The 17,261-nt window shown below is 37.6% G+C and overlaps 1 protein-coding gene across 2 annotated transcripts in view; it reads right to left on the bottom strand.

Annotated features, from left to right (window-relative positions):
• The window catches only part of Sec15 (exocyst complex component Sec15), a 79,236-nt gene that overhangs the window by 28,212 nt on the left and 33,763 nt on the right, over positions 1-17,261 (bottom strand). For both annotated transcript variants that reach the window (XM_083143146.1, XM_083143147.1), the window contains exons 6-13: positions 16,863-16,947; positions 15,404-15,522; positions 14,876-14,959; positions 14,350-14,517; positions 9,475-9,546; positions 8,697-8,831; positions 5,158-5,336; positions 1,622-1,813 (exon numbers count right to left, since the gene is read on the bottom strand). In XM_083143146.1, the coding sequence (XP_082999272.1) occupies positions 1,622-1,813; positions 5,158-5,336; positions 8,697-8,831; positions 9,475-9,546; positions 14,350-14,517; positions 14,876-14,959; positions 15,404-15,522; positions 16,863-16,947 (1,034 nt within the window). The remainder of the gene's footprint in view (positions 1-1,621; positions 1,814-5,157; positions 5,337-8,696; positions 8,832-9,474; positions 9,547-14,349; positions 14,518-14,875; positions 14,960-15,403; positions 15,523-16,862; positions 16,948-17,261) is intronic.

Below are 17,261 nucleotides of genomic sequence, written 5' to 3'. Positions count from 1 at the left end.
CCATGCCACATTTCCGAACAGAGTTTCACATTTTGGCTCATTATTCAATTTGTATGGCACCCAGGAACATGAAACATGTTTCAATCTCTTTGGAAACGTCCATTCTTTGAAGAGAATACTAAGGTTTGCGCCTTCTCCCAAAAATAGCGGGAGAAGAAGAGGTAAACTTCAGATTTTTATGTTGTCTTTTTCATTGAAATTCGGTGGTCGCGCCCCCAAACCCCCCTTCCTCGGTTCGGCGTTCTGAATTGTACGCGGATGCATGCTCTAATGTTTTAGCTGAAAAACAAAACATTTCCGAAGTACATTGCTCCCCTAGTGCCCGAGTTATAACAATTTTCCTCCAAAAATGCAAATTACCCATTTTTCGTAAAAAAGTTTCACATTTTGGCTTATTATTCAACTTGTATGGCACCCAAGAACATGAAACATGTTTCATTCTCTTGAGAAATGTCCATTCTTTAAAAAGAATGAAGCAAACTCCAGATTTTTGTTTTTTTCCATTGAAATTCAGTGGCCGCACCTCCCCCCCAAACCCCCCTTCCTCGGTTCGGCGTTCTGAATTGTACACGGTTGCATGCTATGATGTCTTGTCTGCAAAACAAAACATATCCGAAGTACATTGCTCCCTTAGTGCCCGAGTTATAACAATTTTCCTCCAAAAATGCAAATTACCCATTTTTCGTAAAAAAAAAAAAACATCACATTTTGGCTTATTATTCAACTTGTATGGCACCCAAGAACATAAAACATGTTTCATTCTCTTGAGAAATGACCATTCTTTGAAAAGAATACTAAAGTTCGCGCGTTCTCCCCAAAATAGCGGGAGAAGAGGGGGCAAACTCCTGATTTTTGTTTTTTCCATTGAAATTCGGGGGACGTGCCCCAAAGCCCCCCTTCCTCGGTCCGGTGTTCTAAATTGTACACCGTTGCATGTGCTGATGTTTTAGCTGCGAAACAAAAGTTATCCGAAGTAGATTGCTCCCATAGTGCCCGAGTTATAACAATTTTCGTCAAAAGAGTGTTCGAAGTCAATGAAGACGAAATTCCCTGACATTTCCCTGACTTTTTTTGACACCTCAAATTCCCTGACTTTTCCCGGTTTTCCAGGTCTGTCGCCACCCTGTAAGCTCTAAAATTTGTCTTAAAAACCTCAAGTACTATTCCACTAACTTTCAATCAGAAAATCCAGATTAATAGGTTGCTAATTGTGTCAGTCTGTCAGCACCAAATTAATTTATAGTGCTGGCAAAAACATTTGAAGAAATTTTGCTATGCAAGAAGACTACTACTTGTAAATTTCCTAGATTATAATTTTTCATTATCACATGCAAAGAAATAAAATCTAAATAAAAAATCTATACATAGCTTTAAACAATTATCACAGAGTATTGGAGATAACAACAGAACTTATTTTTATGATGAGTTCAGAAATAAAATTTATTAAACAATAGTTATGTCACATTTGATTTGAAATTTATTTGTATTATATCTTGTTCTACTTTTATTCTTATTGCCCCCTCTTATACCTAAAGATTAGTGTAATATTAGTGACTGGAAATATTATCACTGTTTCTTGATTTTATAATCTACTCATTGCAGAGATTTCCATTATCCTTACCCTGTGATATTTGATATAAATTCTTCTAGGAAGACGGTGGCTCCTTCCAGATACCCTGTATCTATGATAATTTGAATGACTTGCAGTAACGCCAAGCTTGGTTTCCTGAACAACGAAGACAAGCATCCACTGAAGGTTCGTGTCAGCAGAAGGTTGGTTGACTTCCTGATCATATCGGCAACTTCCGCTTGACTGAAAAAGGAGACACGAGAGAATAATTAAGTTTATAGAACGTTATGGATACTTGATATCTACAACAGAAATGAAACACACTTTGTTCTCAGCAACAATAAGGCAAGGAAGAACTAAATATTCTCATTAGAATGACCTGAATATAAAGAACTGCATTTCTTAAACTGGGGCGGAGTTAATACCATCTGATACTTTTATAGAGTCTTGAGGCATCTCTTGGAATCCACAGAAAACGCTGCATGACAGTCAAACTATGCATATCTGTTTTCGCCACAAGACTGAAGAAAGCAATAGATTTTGGATTAAATGATTATATCATGTGAAATTAGGAATATTTTACAACAAATCTCAGGTTGACTGAGAGAGCCACATATTTATGGTGAATAAAGTATCGAGATTTCGGTACAAAAACTGGGAACGTTTCAGGATCAAAAGCAGTATCTGAAATGGCATTTCAGTGTTAAAATTGTGAATATAACCCTATATTTCATTTAATACACAAAATAAGCTTTTCGCTTCTAATGGGACATTTATCAGGGTATTATGTTTATTCTTGCGTAAAGGAGATCAATTTTGCTTCTCAAATATTTACAGCAGAATGAATCAATTTTTCGTGTTTTTTGTAACTCGCATGATAATTCTGACTTCAGAAAGTGCTGCATTGCTAAATAAACTCTAAATGTCATGTTTAAAGAGTATATTTTGCATTTTGTACTTCATTTCTCAAAATTTTGTGGCAAAACACGTAAGAAAATACACCTCACACCTTTCAAAAGCATGAAATTGAACATTACAGTATGTTATCTTACATTTCGTTTTTCTGTCAAAAACAAAATATGAATGCCTCCACTGATTGAACATAAAACTAAACTCTGTGGCACAACCACAGTGGGGGGGGGGGGGGGGAGGGACCTTGGTCAGAGATGAGTTTTAGGGGGCAAACACTGACGGCCAAGTGTATCTGCAGGGGCAATTACCGCCCACAACTTCAAATTTTATGCAAATAAAAACACTTTTCGTAAAACTTTCTGCTTTTTTTAGTCTTACCAAGTTCAGAACTGTTGCTAGTGGACGGCAGGAGACAATCTAAATGAAAAAAGTTGTAAAATTGATTGATTGATTTGTTCTTTTTAATTCTACTTTATGCACAGAGGCTAATTGGGACTGGACCTACAGTTTAAAGTGGGTTTCGAACCACTGTGTGCCTCCACCAGGTATCAAACCCAGGACCCTTGATCACAAGGCGATGACGATGTTACCACTACACCATCGGGGAGGCAGAAAAGTTGTAAATTATATAATGCGAAGGCGTTCCGTGAAATTATTTGCGCCCTATTATATTAATATTGATTTCAGCCTGCAAAAAAATTAGATCCAAAAATTTTATTGCTCACTTCGCTCACAATTTATGTTTGTTCACTATAGACCATTGTAAATAACCAATCAGATAAATAAGACTTGTCTTAATCCATTTTGTTTTAAATGCACGAAAATAATTGATTTGAGGAAAGGGAGCGTGCACATTTGAGAGACAATTTATGTAATTTTTGCTGTTGGTTTATTGTGAGATGGATGATTTGGTTGTGTAATGTATTTAAATAATATATGTTGCATATAATATTTATTAAATAAACTTTGAATACGTACACAATTTAGTGTCCACGTCAATCCACGTTGCATATATGTGAAATATATATCGTGCATGAAAGTTATGTTAATGAAAAAAGAATTATATTTGGAATTCATATATCAAGCGTTTTCTATCTTTCAAAAATAGTTTATGTGCTTGTTTTCCGTTATTTATGTGAAATTGAACGTCTTAAAATAAATAATTCAAATCGTTTGTTCGAACACAAATGCCTTAGCACAAACTTCTACCCCCTTTTTGCGTAATTTACGAGGATAATAATGTCTTTGATACTACCACTACTAATAGTAATAATAATGTTGGTCCTGGGTTCGAATCCCAGCTTGGACATGGATGTTTGCAAGTATCCATTCATCATCTTCATCATGCCATCACTCATCCCAATCTTCGCAAATTAGCCAAAAGTGACACAAGAAGCGAAGTAAAATAAAGCAAATCAGTAGAGGCACATATTTTTGGTAAATGGAAAAGCAAAATTTCGGTACAAAAACTGAGTCAATTTCAGGTTCAAGCGGTAAATAAAATAAAATATCGGTGTTATAGCGGTGAAACATTGGATGAAAATTGGTATATAAAAATACATTTTGGTTTTAAAATTGTGAATATAATCCTAAAGTTGATTTAAAAACTACACTTATTCCACTGAATTAACATTTCACTTCTAATAGCACCTTTATGTAGTTATCAGAGTATTAAGTTTATTTCTGTGTAAAGGAGTCCCTTTTTTCTTCTCCAATATTAACAGCAGAATTAATCCATTTTCCGGGAATTGCATAACTCTCAGGATAATTCAGACCTTAGAAGGTGTCGCGTCTGTGAATAAACCCTAAATTTCGTGTTTAATTGTTAATTTCGTTTTTTGCAGTTCATTTCGCATTATTTCGTGACAAAACATGGTCACAAAATGCATCTCACACCTTTCAAAAACATAAAAAATTAACAACAATGTGTTTTTTCACATTTTGTTTTTTCGTCAAAAACGAAATATGCATGCCCCTACAAATCAGTTATAACAATAATAATAATGTTATAATAACATTATTATTATTACTGGTACGGATATCCTGGTACTTTCCACAGCAATGAAACATAAAAATCTCACATTGCCTGGGCATGTTACAAAAATAGCTTGCCCGGATAAGGGTTAAACATACATACTCCAAGGTAAGGCAGACATGATATGGCATGGTTCCAATGAAAAAAATAATAATATTTTTCACTACTTTGAACTTTTACAAGTTTCAAGTATCGCAATGGTTGGGAATTAGTGAGAATCAACACTTATCAGTTTAGTTTCAACTTAAATCTGTTAATTGAGGTACTCACATTTTCCGCGAAGCGGTTTTACATTATTTTCTATTAATTTCGGTAGCCACTGCCACCATCCTCGTTGGAATTCGTTGTGTTGTTGCTTGGCACATTTCTGTTGTTTTTTCCTAAATCGCAGCTACGTGTGCCGTCTGCGTATATGTCGTCTGCTGTTCACCGGTGTTAATTGCTGCAGTAACTGAAGCCAGGCGTGGTGTGCCTGACCACTATCTATGTTCAGTTCATGGTTTTAGTGCACGGGGAGGATGGTGGCAAACAGCTTCGCGGAAAACGTGAGTACCTTAATTATCTATTACCGCATCTCTCATTCCCGTAGTATGAATTAAATCTGTTTATGCCTTTCAATAAATCTAATTTCATCACTTACCTCACATTGAGATCTTCAGAAAACTTCAGACATGCGTAAATAAACTCCTTCACTTGCTGATACACTTTCGGAACCATGGAAGAGAATGGAAACCTTTTGGGGAAGGGGCACAACTCCAAGTTCTCATCATGGAACGGGAAAGACTCCACAACTTGATCATACTCTGCTTGGGAAGATACCTGGAATAAAGGCATTCAAAATTAACAATCAAGTTAGATTTTCTATTAAATGGCATACCTTTTTTTACACTTGCAGCACATTTGGGAACTCTGTGCATGAACAAATCGCAACTATTCTCTATTTTATTTTTCTCTTTTGCTTATTTTACTTTGCTTTTTATCTCTTGGGCTAATTGCAAAGATGAGGATGAATGAAGACATTCACACCTTGAATCTGGGACTTGTGGTTTCACAACGAATGATAAGCCTCATTTCATTTCAGATAGGGCAGATTCATCAATACTCTATGATTACTAGCTGATGTAAGTTCATTTGCTGTATTGGCTCATATCAATGGTGTTGGTTAGGATTTAATCAGCAATACTTTTCCAGGGTGCACAACACTTTCATTGAGTCTAAATATCTTGGCAGCTGTAATATACACTCCTTACAAAAAGTTTGGAATATTGTTATATTAGCCACAAAAAGTGTGGAATATTGGCATATTAAACAAAGTATGTAATAGGGATGGCAAATGTTGGCAAAAACACGAGAACAGCCACAGACGGATACATACCATGTGTAGTTGCATTCCAAGGCAACACACGTTGCTGACTGCAATTGGTTTCTTCTGGCCGTGCACCAGTGCCATTGACTCAGTCAGTAAACAGAGGTGTCTACGGAGCAGTGAAAGAGTCTAATGACAAACGATCTTTCAGAACGTCCATTTAGCAGTTTGATCGAACCAGAATAGTGGCATTGCTGCAAGGAGTTCGTACACAGGCAGAGGTAGCGTGCCTTGCTGGGGTTACGCAAGGGGCAGTCTCCAAAACGTGGAAACGGTTCAGGGAGACCAACGGTGTGTGTGACCGATGGAGGAGTGGTCGGCCAAGAGTGACAAAACCACGGCAGGACCAGTATATCCACATAAAGGCACGTAGGCGACCTATGGCGACTGCTCGTGAAGTAAGAAATGAGCTCGTGCGGTCATCTGGCGTCCATGTCTCGACCCAAACAGTTTGCAATCGGCTGCATAGTGTACACTTGGGGTCCTACAGGTCTGTGCGATGTGTGCCCCTACGGAATTGCCATCGGGGGGTGAGACGAAGATGGGCCCTCCAGCATCTCAGATGGGGTTTGCAAGAATGGTGTCATGTGATGTTTACCGACGAAACACTGATAGCACTATGCCCTGATACACGATAAATACAGGTTTGGAGACTAAAACAAAGTGGCGGGAAGTACCATGCATTTGGCGGTGGTGGAGTCATGTTTTGGGTCATCGGACACCGCTCATTCCTATACGAGGGAGGTTAACGATCTGAAGGTATGTGGAGGATGTCCTTCAGCCCTTCGTGCAACCATTTCGTGCCCAGTATGGTAATGGATTTGTGTTGGTGGACCACTGGTACCGAACTTCCTGCACGAAGCTGATATTCACTGCATGGACTGGCCCCCTATGTCACCAGATATGAAGTGCATCGAACATATGTGGAAGATATTGAAAACTGCAATTTGTCACCATCCACAGCCTCCAGAAAGACTGCAGGACCTCATTCACATTGCCCAGATGGAATGGGATTTTCTTTCCCAGGATGCCATTGATGCACTCATAGCAGGGATGCCTCGATGTGTCAGGGTACTTCACAATGGAGGTCATACATGTTACTAAGTTACTGTGAACTTCTGCACGGAAACATCATCAGTCGGTGGCCGTGGTGGCTCAGTCAGTAACGCGTCTGACTACCATGCTAAAGGTCCCGGGTTCGATCCCCGGCCGGTTCAAATCCGGGAACTTTTCTAACGGTGGAAGCGGCCCCGGCGCACACCCAGCGTCGAATAACATGGGTACCTGGGGGAAACCCTGGGGGGTAAAGGCGGTCAGGGGCGTGATGCTGATCACATCACCCCCACTCATGACCGGATCAAGAAAGTGTGGGGCGTTACCCCCACACCTCCTATACGCCTTCATGGCATGGTGCTATGCACAAGGGAACACTTTACCTTTTTTTTTTTTTTTACCTTTTTTACATCATCAGTCGTTTCCACCTAAACACATGTCTGTTTTCAGTTTCTATCACTGTATGCACTCAGGCTGAATTGTTGTGTGGTAGAATAAAGGTTGTACGTCCATATTTCCCCTTCATTTTCATGATATTCCAAACTTTTTGTGAGGAGTTTAGTTGCTTAGGAAAGTTTTCTCATCCCTAATCAATCTGGAATGTCAACATTACTCCCTGTGAAAGCCTAAGCCATTCAATCCAAAATAAAACAAACTTCAACTCTCCACAACAAATTGTTTTCATTCCATATTTTTTTTTAAAAAAACATACCTGCATACTTGAAAAGACCACATCTTAAAATTCATATTGATTTAAAACTAAACACAGCTTCTATCGAACATGCAATATACATTGGAATGCAATTTGAGTATGTCATACCTTTACATGTATTACGGATGGGACAGATTAATCGGTACTCCATCAGTATCGGCCAATATAGGTATATTGGTACAATTACCGATTATTTCACTGATATGATGTATCGATGCCCTCCTCCGTGGCCGTGCAGTCTAAGGCTCTGTACTTTGGGACTCCGACTGCGGGACAGCACAGGTTTGAGTCCACCTGGGTTTTCGGCCAGTGTATAGGACAGGTGGCAACTGTGAGGAAATTTAAGGCTGTCGAGCCTTTGGGTTATTATTATTATTATTATTATTATGTATCGATAAATATCTTACAATTTAGTGCAAAATTCTGCCATTTTATTACAATTTTTATGGATAATCTCCACGTCTTACTTTATAAAAAAGTAAATGTCTAAATGTGCAACTTTTTTTGCACTGCAGTCACCTTGAAACACACATTTATTAAGGAGGTCAAGGATCCATTCAGGTTCTTCACTGCCTATTTGGAATTTTATATCGGATCGGTAGAATATCGGTAAATATTATATTGATACTTTATCGGTATAGGCCAAAATTTCATATCAGCCCATCCCTAATATGTATACAAATAAAAACAGAACTGAAATAATGTTAATTTCTGTCATGTGGACTGAATACATGGATTGGTACATATGTGGACCACCCATCTGCTAAAAGTTAAATGTGTTAATGGAAGTTCGAAATTTAAAATAAAATTTATTTCATAGTATTCAATTTTAAATAATTATGAATGTTCCAACCACATAACTTTTTTTTTTTTTCATAAATAACCTTAGAAATGGCCAAAACTCTCACTTAATTAATCTGGAAATTATCAGCTTTTCCTGTGAAGCTTTTATTAGGATGCACACAAACCAGCAAAACAGATATAAAATTAAAATCAATGTAGGTATGTTCTCAAATCTAAAAAAAATTGGCGATTCTTAAAAACTCACCTGTATTGGAAGAAAACTTTCATCATCCAAAATCTCCCGGAATACCTGAACCCACCTCTGCATAAGAACCTCGTTGTAATGGTCCCTGATTTCATGCAGCAGATCAAACAGCTGATTTACTGGATAACCATAGTTCTGGAAAATAACATTATAATTTATATTCACACATGAATATTTCTGCACTGACTAAGTTAACATACTTCTAATTACCACTACCTCAAATGTCATCAGTATGAATTATGAAGGAACATAATTTATTTGTCAATTTCTGTCACTCAATGGTACAATGAATAGAAGGCTGTTGACTGAGATATTCAATGGAAATTACCAATGCCAATCACCTGCCACCTCTGAATGGTGATGATGACAAAATTGACAGGTGAATAAATTATGTATTTTTTGTGCAAACTATATGGAATTATTACAAGTGCAAGATAAGAAATAAATTTCAATTTGTTTGTACTATGAATTTAAATCTAAAGTTTAACAATATGTTTGGCAAATCAAGTGAAAGCAACAATATTGATGTTATTTATTATCAGAACAACTTGGCATTTTATAATTTAAATAAACAACTCACTACTTAAGACTATAATACAATAATATGACCAAAGGGCTTTCAGCCAGTGATCAATATGTATTTAAAATTCTGAAACATTCGTTTCAATTGAGACTTCATAGGTAACATTTTTTTCCTGGCTTAAGTTAATGGTTCATAATAAATTTTAAATCAAATATCCAAAACTTTCAGTGCAAATAAAAATTCAATTTCACTTACCCTGAGTGTTGTAATGAAAAGCATGATCAGGTTTTTTATTTGAAGCATAAGTGTGGCATCTGTGCAATATGCCTGAAAAAGAAATATATATTTTATGTATAGCCTTATTATTAACAACTAATGTTCATATTTCTCAAATATTTGAAAAGACAAATACGTAACTGTCATCTTACACAAATGCAAGTAATGTACAGAGTAAGTTTTGAAGATTTCCTGACAATGAATGATGAAAAGATTCCCTCTGGTGACTGGCCAAGCGAGTTGAGGAAAGGATTCCAAGCCTTTGAGAGATAACGTCTCTCAGCTTTAATCTTCAGGGTAGAAGTGCAGTGCTGAACGTCACCCTGGAGTTTATGTGATACAAGATGGAGGTTTCCTGGTGAAGTTTCTGCTTTTCCCCATCTGAATCGTGACACAGGGCTTGAAGTGGACACAACTTGGCTAGTGATAGTCAACCAGCAGCATGGATGCAGTACACACTGATCCCGACTGGTCCACCATCTTCACCAGGAACTTCTATCTCCAAATACATATAAACCGGGTTGATGCTCAGGACTACACTTCTACCATGAAGATGAGAGTGATGTTAGCTCTCAGAAGCTTGGAATCCTTTCCACAACACGCCTGGTTGAAACACCAAGAGAATCTTCTCAACACAAGTAATATATTTTTTACAAACATAAGTACGCAAATACTCTAAATTAACAATTTTATTTTTGTAATAATGTTAATTATAACCAACATAGAAATAAGTAGTCAAGTATTATATTCCTCTAAAAAATGTCATGGAAAAGGAACTGAAGAAAAGAGAAGATTTTTATCACATGTTAATACTGTATTGCAGAAATATACAGTAGCAACTAGTGGATGTTTGCAATTTATCATCTTGTAATATCACAGGTCCAATAGTGTACATTAAGCTTCTCCATCCCACATTATATTCTAATACAGTAAAACCTCATTACTCTGGACCCCGATAAGCCAGACTTAGCTTAATCCGGACAAGCAAAATGCCCCAAAAAAAAGCAGAATACAATGTTTTAAATGTGGCTAGAAGTCAACAAGAGAACTTCCCAAAGAAAAGGCAGTCAACCATTCATGAAATTCTGTTACCCACAGATTTTGTACTGTACTGTATAGTGCATTAAGGCCTATGCCCTTTAAATACACCATAATAAGAAAAACTCCATATGCTGACCAAGGCAGAAATTTATTTTATTATAAAACAAACTAAACGTAACATTTCAACCTTCTAGCAAAGGTCTTCTTCAGACTCTGCAACATTTGTACTTGGTGCAGAGTTTGAAGAAGACCTTGCTAGAAGGTTGAAACGTTACATTTAGTTTATGTTTTATAAAAAAATAAAATTTTTGCCTTGGTCAGCATATGGAGTTTTTCATGTCATGGAAACAAGGCTTAATGGTGTTATACCATAATAAACGTGTCTTGTTGCTATAAACTGAGTTTTAATGCACTTTCTACTGTTCTTTTAGGTTATTTAAGTTAATCTGGATTTTCGTTAAACCAGTCAACTTATCCCCTCCCCATTAATCCAGATTAACGAGGTTTTACTGTACAATTATTCTGAATAATTTCAAATCACTACAATATTCAAGCATTGGTATAAGCAAGTAACGGACTATCAATCCAACATTAAAACACTTCTTACGTCATGTGCTGGCAACATTCTGGTTTAAAACAACACAAAAACAGCACAATACAAGACACTTTAAAAGCTTGGAAAAACTTTTAAAGTGTCTCGTATTGTGCTGTTTTTGTGTTTTAACAAGAGTATCAATCTGTTAAGAATGGTATAGGTTCACCCTTAATATTAATACATTTAAAACAGAGTATTTTCAGCACAAACCATTTTGTGAATTTTCGTTTCGCTATGTAAGCATGTACCTTTTACAAGACTCACCGAAAAGTTGCTGTTGGCTACATACTTAATCAACCTGAGACTGTGTGGAATGAGGAATGTTGCCACTGGAAGCCACGAGATGGGAGATGATTCCGCTGGCACGGCCTCCCATGGCAAAACGCCGAGCTGGAGCAGAGCATGGATTCTGTTATAAATCACGTGATCTTTGAAGACAGCCAACGTATGTGCAAGCCCCGACGTCACCATGCTCACGAGGTTACGAACAAAGCCTGCACGCGTACGCTCTCCCAAAACACTTCCTGTATGCAGGGCAAGCACACCCTTCACCGGTGCCACACATACAAGCATCACAGCAAGAAGCCACATCACAAGACTCCGTCTCCGTTAAAAAGGTGTCGTAGTGTTTCTTTTGGTTTTCACAGGAACACCTTACCTTCCACAGTGTATTTACATACGTGCATACAGAGAAAGTGAATAACCGTAGTACATATAATCCTTTAGTGTAATTAGTTTTCATTGACCGTGACTGTGCTTATCTATACAAAGGTGTATTGTAACCAATTGCAAATCGTGGAACTTCCAAAATGATTAATTTCACATAACAGAAAGTAACCTAGAATTGTAATTTGTTTCTTTAAATATATGAATTGCTTATATAATTTCCTCGGCATTTCCAGAAAGAATATCTTTTCTACATTTAGCATCACAATGCACAAGAAAATACAGTGAAACCTCGATTTTACATTTCTCAGGGGATCAAATTGTGGGAAAATGTAAAATCAGGGTTCCACTATATCGTATATAATGATGAATTTCAAATAAATTCCTTTTAATTTGTAAACGTAATCATGTACAATTATATTAAGTAACTAACGTGTGGTACTACATCTAAAATAATCTTTACTTATGTTTCATTCGTTAGAAAAGTTCCCGGATTTGAACCGGCCGGGGATCGAACCCGGGACCTTGAGCATGGTAGTCAGACGCGTTACCGACTGAGCCACCGCGGTTGGCCGCGGTGGCTCAGTCGGTAACGCGTCTGACTACCATGCTCAAGGTCCCGGGTTCGATCCCCGGCCGGTTCAAATCCGGGAACTTTTCTAACGATGGAAGCGGCCCCGGCGCCCACCCAGCGTCGAATAACATGGGTACCTGGGGGAAACCCTGGGGGGTAAAGGCGGTCAGGGGCGTGATGCTGATCACATCACCCCCACTCACGACCGGATCAAGAAAGTGTGGGGCGTTACCCCCACACCCCCTATACGCCTTCATGGCGTGGTGCTAAGCACAGGGGAGCACTTTACCTTTTTATGTTTCATTCAAAATCATCCTATATAAAATAAGTTAAGATTATTGTAAATGTACAAAAGCAAATAGCAAACACGATACAAAGCATGAATATCAATACACAAAATAAATAAAACACTCATTAAAGATTCTGCAGTCAAAATTCTTTCAATATGAAGATTCTCCACTATGTAAATTCATCAAGCAAACATGTTGTACAACTGCACGAAAAAGTATAATTTATAACATAGAAACTACAGCTATACAGGAAGAGAATGCCTGGCTAGAAAGTGCTTAACTTTATAATGTGTACTAAAGTTGGTCTTTTGGATCAATATCATTCTAGTGTAACACTACTGCCTTATATCAAAGAATTCAAAGCTTGATTTTAGTTGTTTTGGAGGTTAATTAAAAATGGACGTGTAGTACAAATTAGCTTAACATAAATAACCTGAGGTGCAACCTGTGGCCCTTGAAGATCAAGGCCTGCCTACTGACTGCCAGCCTCACCAGAGGCGGGCATTTACCAACTAGTTACAGGGTGATGTGTGGTCAGCACAACGAACCCCCAGTTATTGTTGAGGTTTTCATGACCGGGTTATGCTACCATTTCATAAATCTCAGAAGAAAAGTTGTAGGCTCTCCGCCCACCCCCAGGAGATTCAAACAAGCATGCATTTCATAACCCAGGGGTTTGTGTGGGAAACATGTTGACCTTCAAACCAAATAAGGAGCATGTGCACCCAGGGTACACAGCACCCTTAGTATACCAAGATTTTTCTGGGTAACACAACGCTCAGTTAGTGTGGTTAGGTTGCTTGCCATTAGTTAAAAAATAAACTCATGTTTGAAATTCAGAAACATTTTACATGTAAAAAGTACTAAATAAAGACATATTTTGGACAATCATATCATAAAAAATATGTTTGAAATTCAGAAACATTTTACATGTAAAAAGTACTAAATAAAGACATATTTGGGACAATCATATCATTTCAGTGAAAATATTGGAACATTTTGCAGCCAGCCATGGTGTGCCAGGGTGCTGCAGCACACACTTTGGGAACCAGTGTCAAGCCAAAGCCCAAAGCCTGATGCCTTAGACCACATGGGCACCGAGTGGGAGAGTACAAATTAGCTTATTATGCATAAAGTGGAGTCCTGTAATAAATCTTGTGGCAAATTACCAAATATGGACTTGAAAGTCACAGATTTTTAATACTGTCGGTATGACATAAAAATTAACGCTATAATATTTTTGGTGATCAGCATTATAAAGCATTACAGGAAAATGATTAGGTCCTTAAGGCAATGAAATGCTCGTCTTGATATCGGCAGAAATGATAAGAACATTAACACTTCTTTCTGTAAGTACATGTTGTTCACATTGTAGAATTCTTCTACATCATGGTGGTTGCAAGCATTTAAACATGTTTTTTGATGTCGTTTCAGAACACACATTCCCTTCATTACACCTTTCTCTGTAGTATGATAGAAAAGTTGCATTACAGGTAACAATGTTCACCTGATGCATTCACCCTTACAGTTTAAAATATGAATCTGTAAAAACCACAGTTCTTTCTTATAAAACTACAGCTCCACACCAAACATTTTCAATTGGTAGATTTACAATTCTTACTCAACATTCAACATCACTCAAAGAGAATTCAATCAAATAGGGAAAAAATAATACAAGAGAAACTTACAGAATGTGTACGCAATGCATTGATGATCTTCGACAGGGCCATGTTCCAAACTTCATCCAGGTATGTTCGATTTACAAGCCCATTTCCAGTGTTCAATACATGGTCCTCGACCACAAAGAAGCCCACAATTCCATGAATGTATGCTCGATACCCAGCAATTGTTTCATGCTGCACATGAAAAAAGAAAAAAAAAAATATTAAAAGGTTGTACAATATATTACAGCAAAATATTGATTTATTACAACAGGATGGCCGTTTAGAAATTCAAGTATGCTTGTGTCTATACATGATCTAAGGTTTTTCTGATGGCATAATGACATCATGATACTGTGATCCCCTCCAAGTGCAATACATTGTGGAGGCACATAGTTAGTGGTCCAGATTCCACTTTAAAACTGTAGGTCCAATCATGAATAGCATCTCAGAATGGAGTACCCTATGATATTTACACACAACTTGTATTCATGGTTACACACACAGAGTGTGAAGACCTTTTATATTTAACATTTGGGTCTCTCTGACTTACCATGTTGGTGGGAGGTTGAAGGACAAGCCTTGCCTGTTTTTTCCTTTGCTTCCTGTAGTAGGTTTCAAATGTTTCTCTCGAACCCTACAAAATAGAACACTATGATTAGTAAAATGCACTAGTTTTCTCTTCACATGCTTTTATACTTATACCTTATTTCAGGTCCCAAAAAATATGTATTGGCAAAGATAGCCATAGCATGATGTTGATCACATCACCTCCATAAAATGGCCGTGATCAAGAACATATTGGGATTCCTACCTCCACATCCCATATATTCCTTCATGGAACAATGACAAGAGCGCAGTAAACTTTACGTTTTCTAAATGTCAAATTAAACCATACACTATGTAACAGAGAAATGGAATGTGGAAAATTTACACTACATAATTCTATGCCTCTGTGATGCACAGAAAAAAAACAACACAAAATTCCCTCAACTAATGATACTCTTCATGCTTTTGAAACAACTACAAAGAAGGCAAAAGAAAAACTGCAACAATAACATAAAATAACATTTTAACTCACCAACACTGTATAAATGTGAAGACATCTGTACACTGGAGAAAAGTCAATCAAATCTTGCGCACTGAGATCCTCCTCTGCATCATACGTACTTTCTGCTGGTGCCTCGTATTCGATTTCTCCTGGAACATCAAACAAAATCATTATAAGTACAGCAAAAGAAAAAAACCTTGATCGAACTACAAATAAATATCTCAAAGAGAGCAGTGTTCTCCCAAAACGTTACATAAAAAAGGTTTAAATGCTTCTAACAACCATAAACTGCAAGATGAATAATTCTACAATACAAGCAATACGTATACAGTGGAAACTCAATTTTACGTGTTTCAGGGGACCAAGCTGGAAAAACTTAAAATACGGGAAACTGTAAAATCAAGGAAAATTTTAAAACATTTTGCTATGTTGGGACCATCAAGGTTGAATGTATAATGTGGGAAAATGTAAAATTTTGGAACATAAAATCAAGGTTCCACTGTAATCTTTTTAATTTTAATTTGTTTTAAAAATTATTGGTGTGTCAGCACTTGTCTATTCCGCACTCATCACATAATACGGGGTCCAGCCCCTTATCGTTACAAATAACAACTCTTAAAATTGCATAACTGAAAGCTTAAAATATTCTGACTTCCGTTAAAAGCTGAGGCTGTAAACGGGCACTCAGCACACACAAGGACAAAAAACAGGACAGCACACAGAATTATACTGCCCATAAGGCCAGTCACCAGAGTCATTGGGTGTACTATGTGGAAGTGAGGTTGACAATTGGGTGTACAAGGTGGAAGTGAGGTTGACAATTGGGTGTACTATGTGGAAGTGAGATTGACAATTGGGCATACTATGTGGAAGTGAGGTTGACAATTGGGTGTACTAACGGGAAGTGAGGTTGACAATTGGGTGTACTATGTGGAAGTGAAGTTGACAATTGGGTGTACTATGTGGAAGTGAGGTTGACAATTGGGTGTACTGCGTGGAAGGTCACCCCTTACACCCCGGTTCCGCTGTAATCATTTCAACTAGAATTTGAATTGGACACAGCCATCTCACCCATGGTCATTTGCTGCAAGGGTTGAACACTCCATTATGCCATGTTATTTTAAGTGTTCGGCATATTCTTCTCAAATGTACTGATTTTATTTTCCTTAGGCAGAGTTTTAACCTACCCAAAGATTTGTCATCCATGTTGGGAGATGATAACAGTGTTTTAGCAAATGTTTTTAGCTTTTTGAGAAGTGCAGGCCTTCTACACTGTTGCTGAGGATGTTTTTGGACTATCCTTATCGTTGTGTTGTGTTTGTCCTGTGCACTTGTAACATTTCTCAAAGGGCTCCTTTCACCCCTTTTCTAACTTTAAGGTTAGGGTTTTACATACGGGAATCTTTCCTTGTATACTTAGAAGGGTGCAACATGGCCACATGTGCCGAAGCACATAATCAATCAATCAAGACGAGTAGTTTATACATACCAGTGAATGGATTTGGAGGAGGAGGGGCGTGTCTTTTCTTCTTTCTTCCAACAACTCCTGGATCGCTACCCAGTTGTTCGGCTGTCTGAAAATGAAAATGCTATTATTAGCTTTATCTTACTTGGAGTTAGTGAGTGGCAAATGAATGTTGCCTTGGCAACAATGCACTATGGAACTGTGCACATTGGAATTTCATATAATATAGTGACGATGGCACAACTGTTGACTTCGACTATATACATATTCCAAATGTAGTGCTTTTTCTTTAGGATCAAATTACATTCACTTGTGCATTCAGTATCATACCAGTACTAAACCAAAGAATCTTCAGCCGAAATCCTTTGCGCACCTTCCCCTTTATCCCTTCAACTTGGGCCTAAAGGAAGCATGCTCCACTCT

Source organism: Lepisma saccharinum, chromosome 21 (genome assembly GCF_977018435.1).
Source record: "Lepisma saccharinum chromosome 21, izLepSacc3.1, whole genome shotgun sequence".
NCBI classification, from domain to species: Eukaryota; Metazoa; Arthropoda; class Insecta; order Zygentoma; family Lepismatidae; genus Lepisma; species Lepisma saccharinum.
Note: the sequence above shows the minus strand (reverse complement) of the source record. Positions and strands in the feature narration are given on the sequence as shown.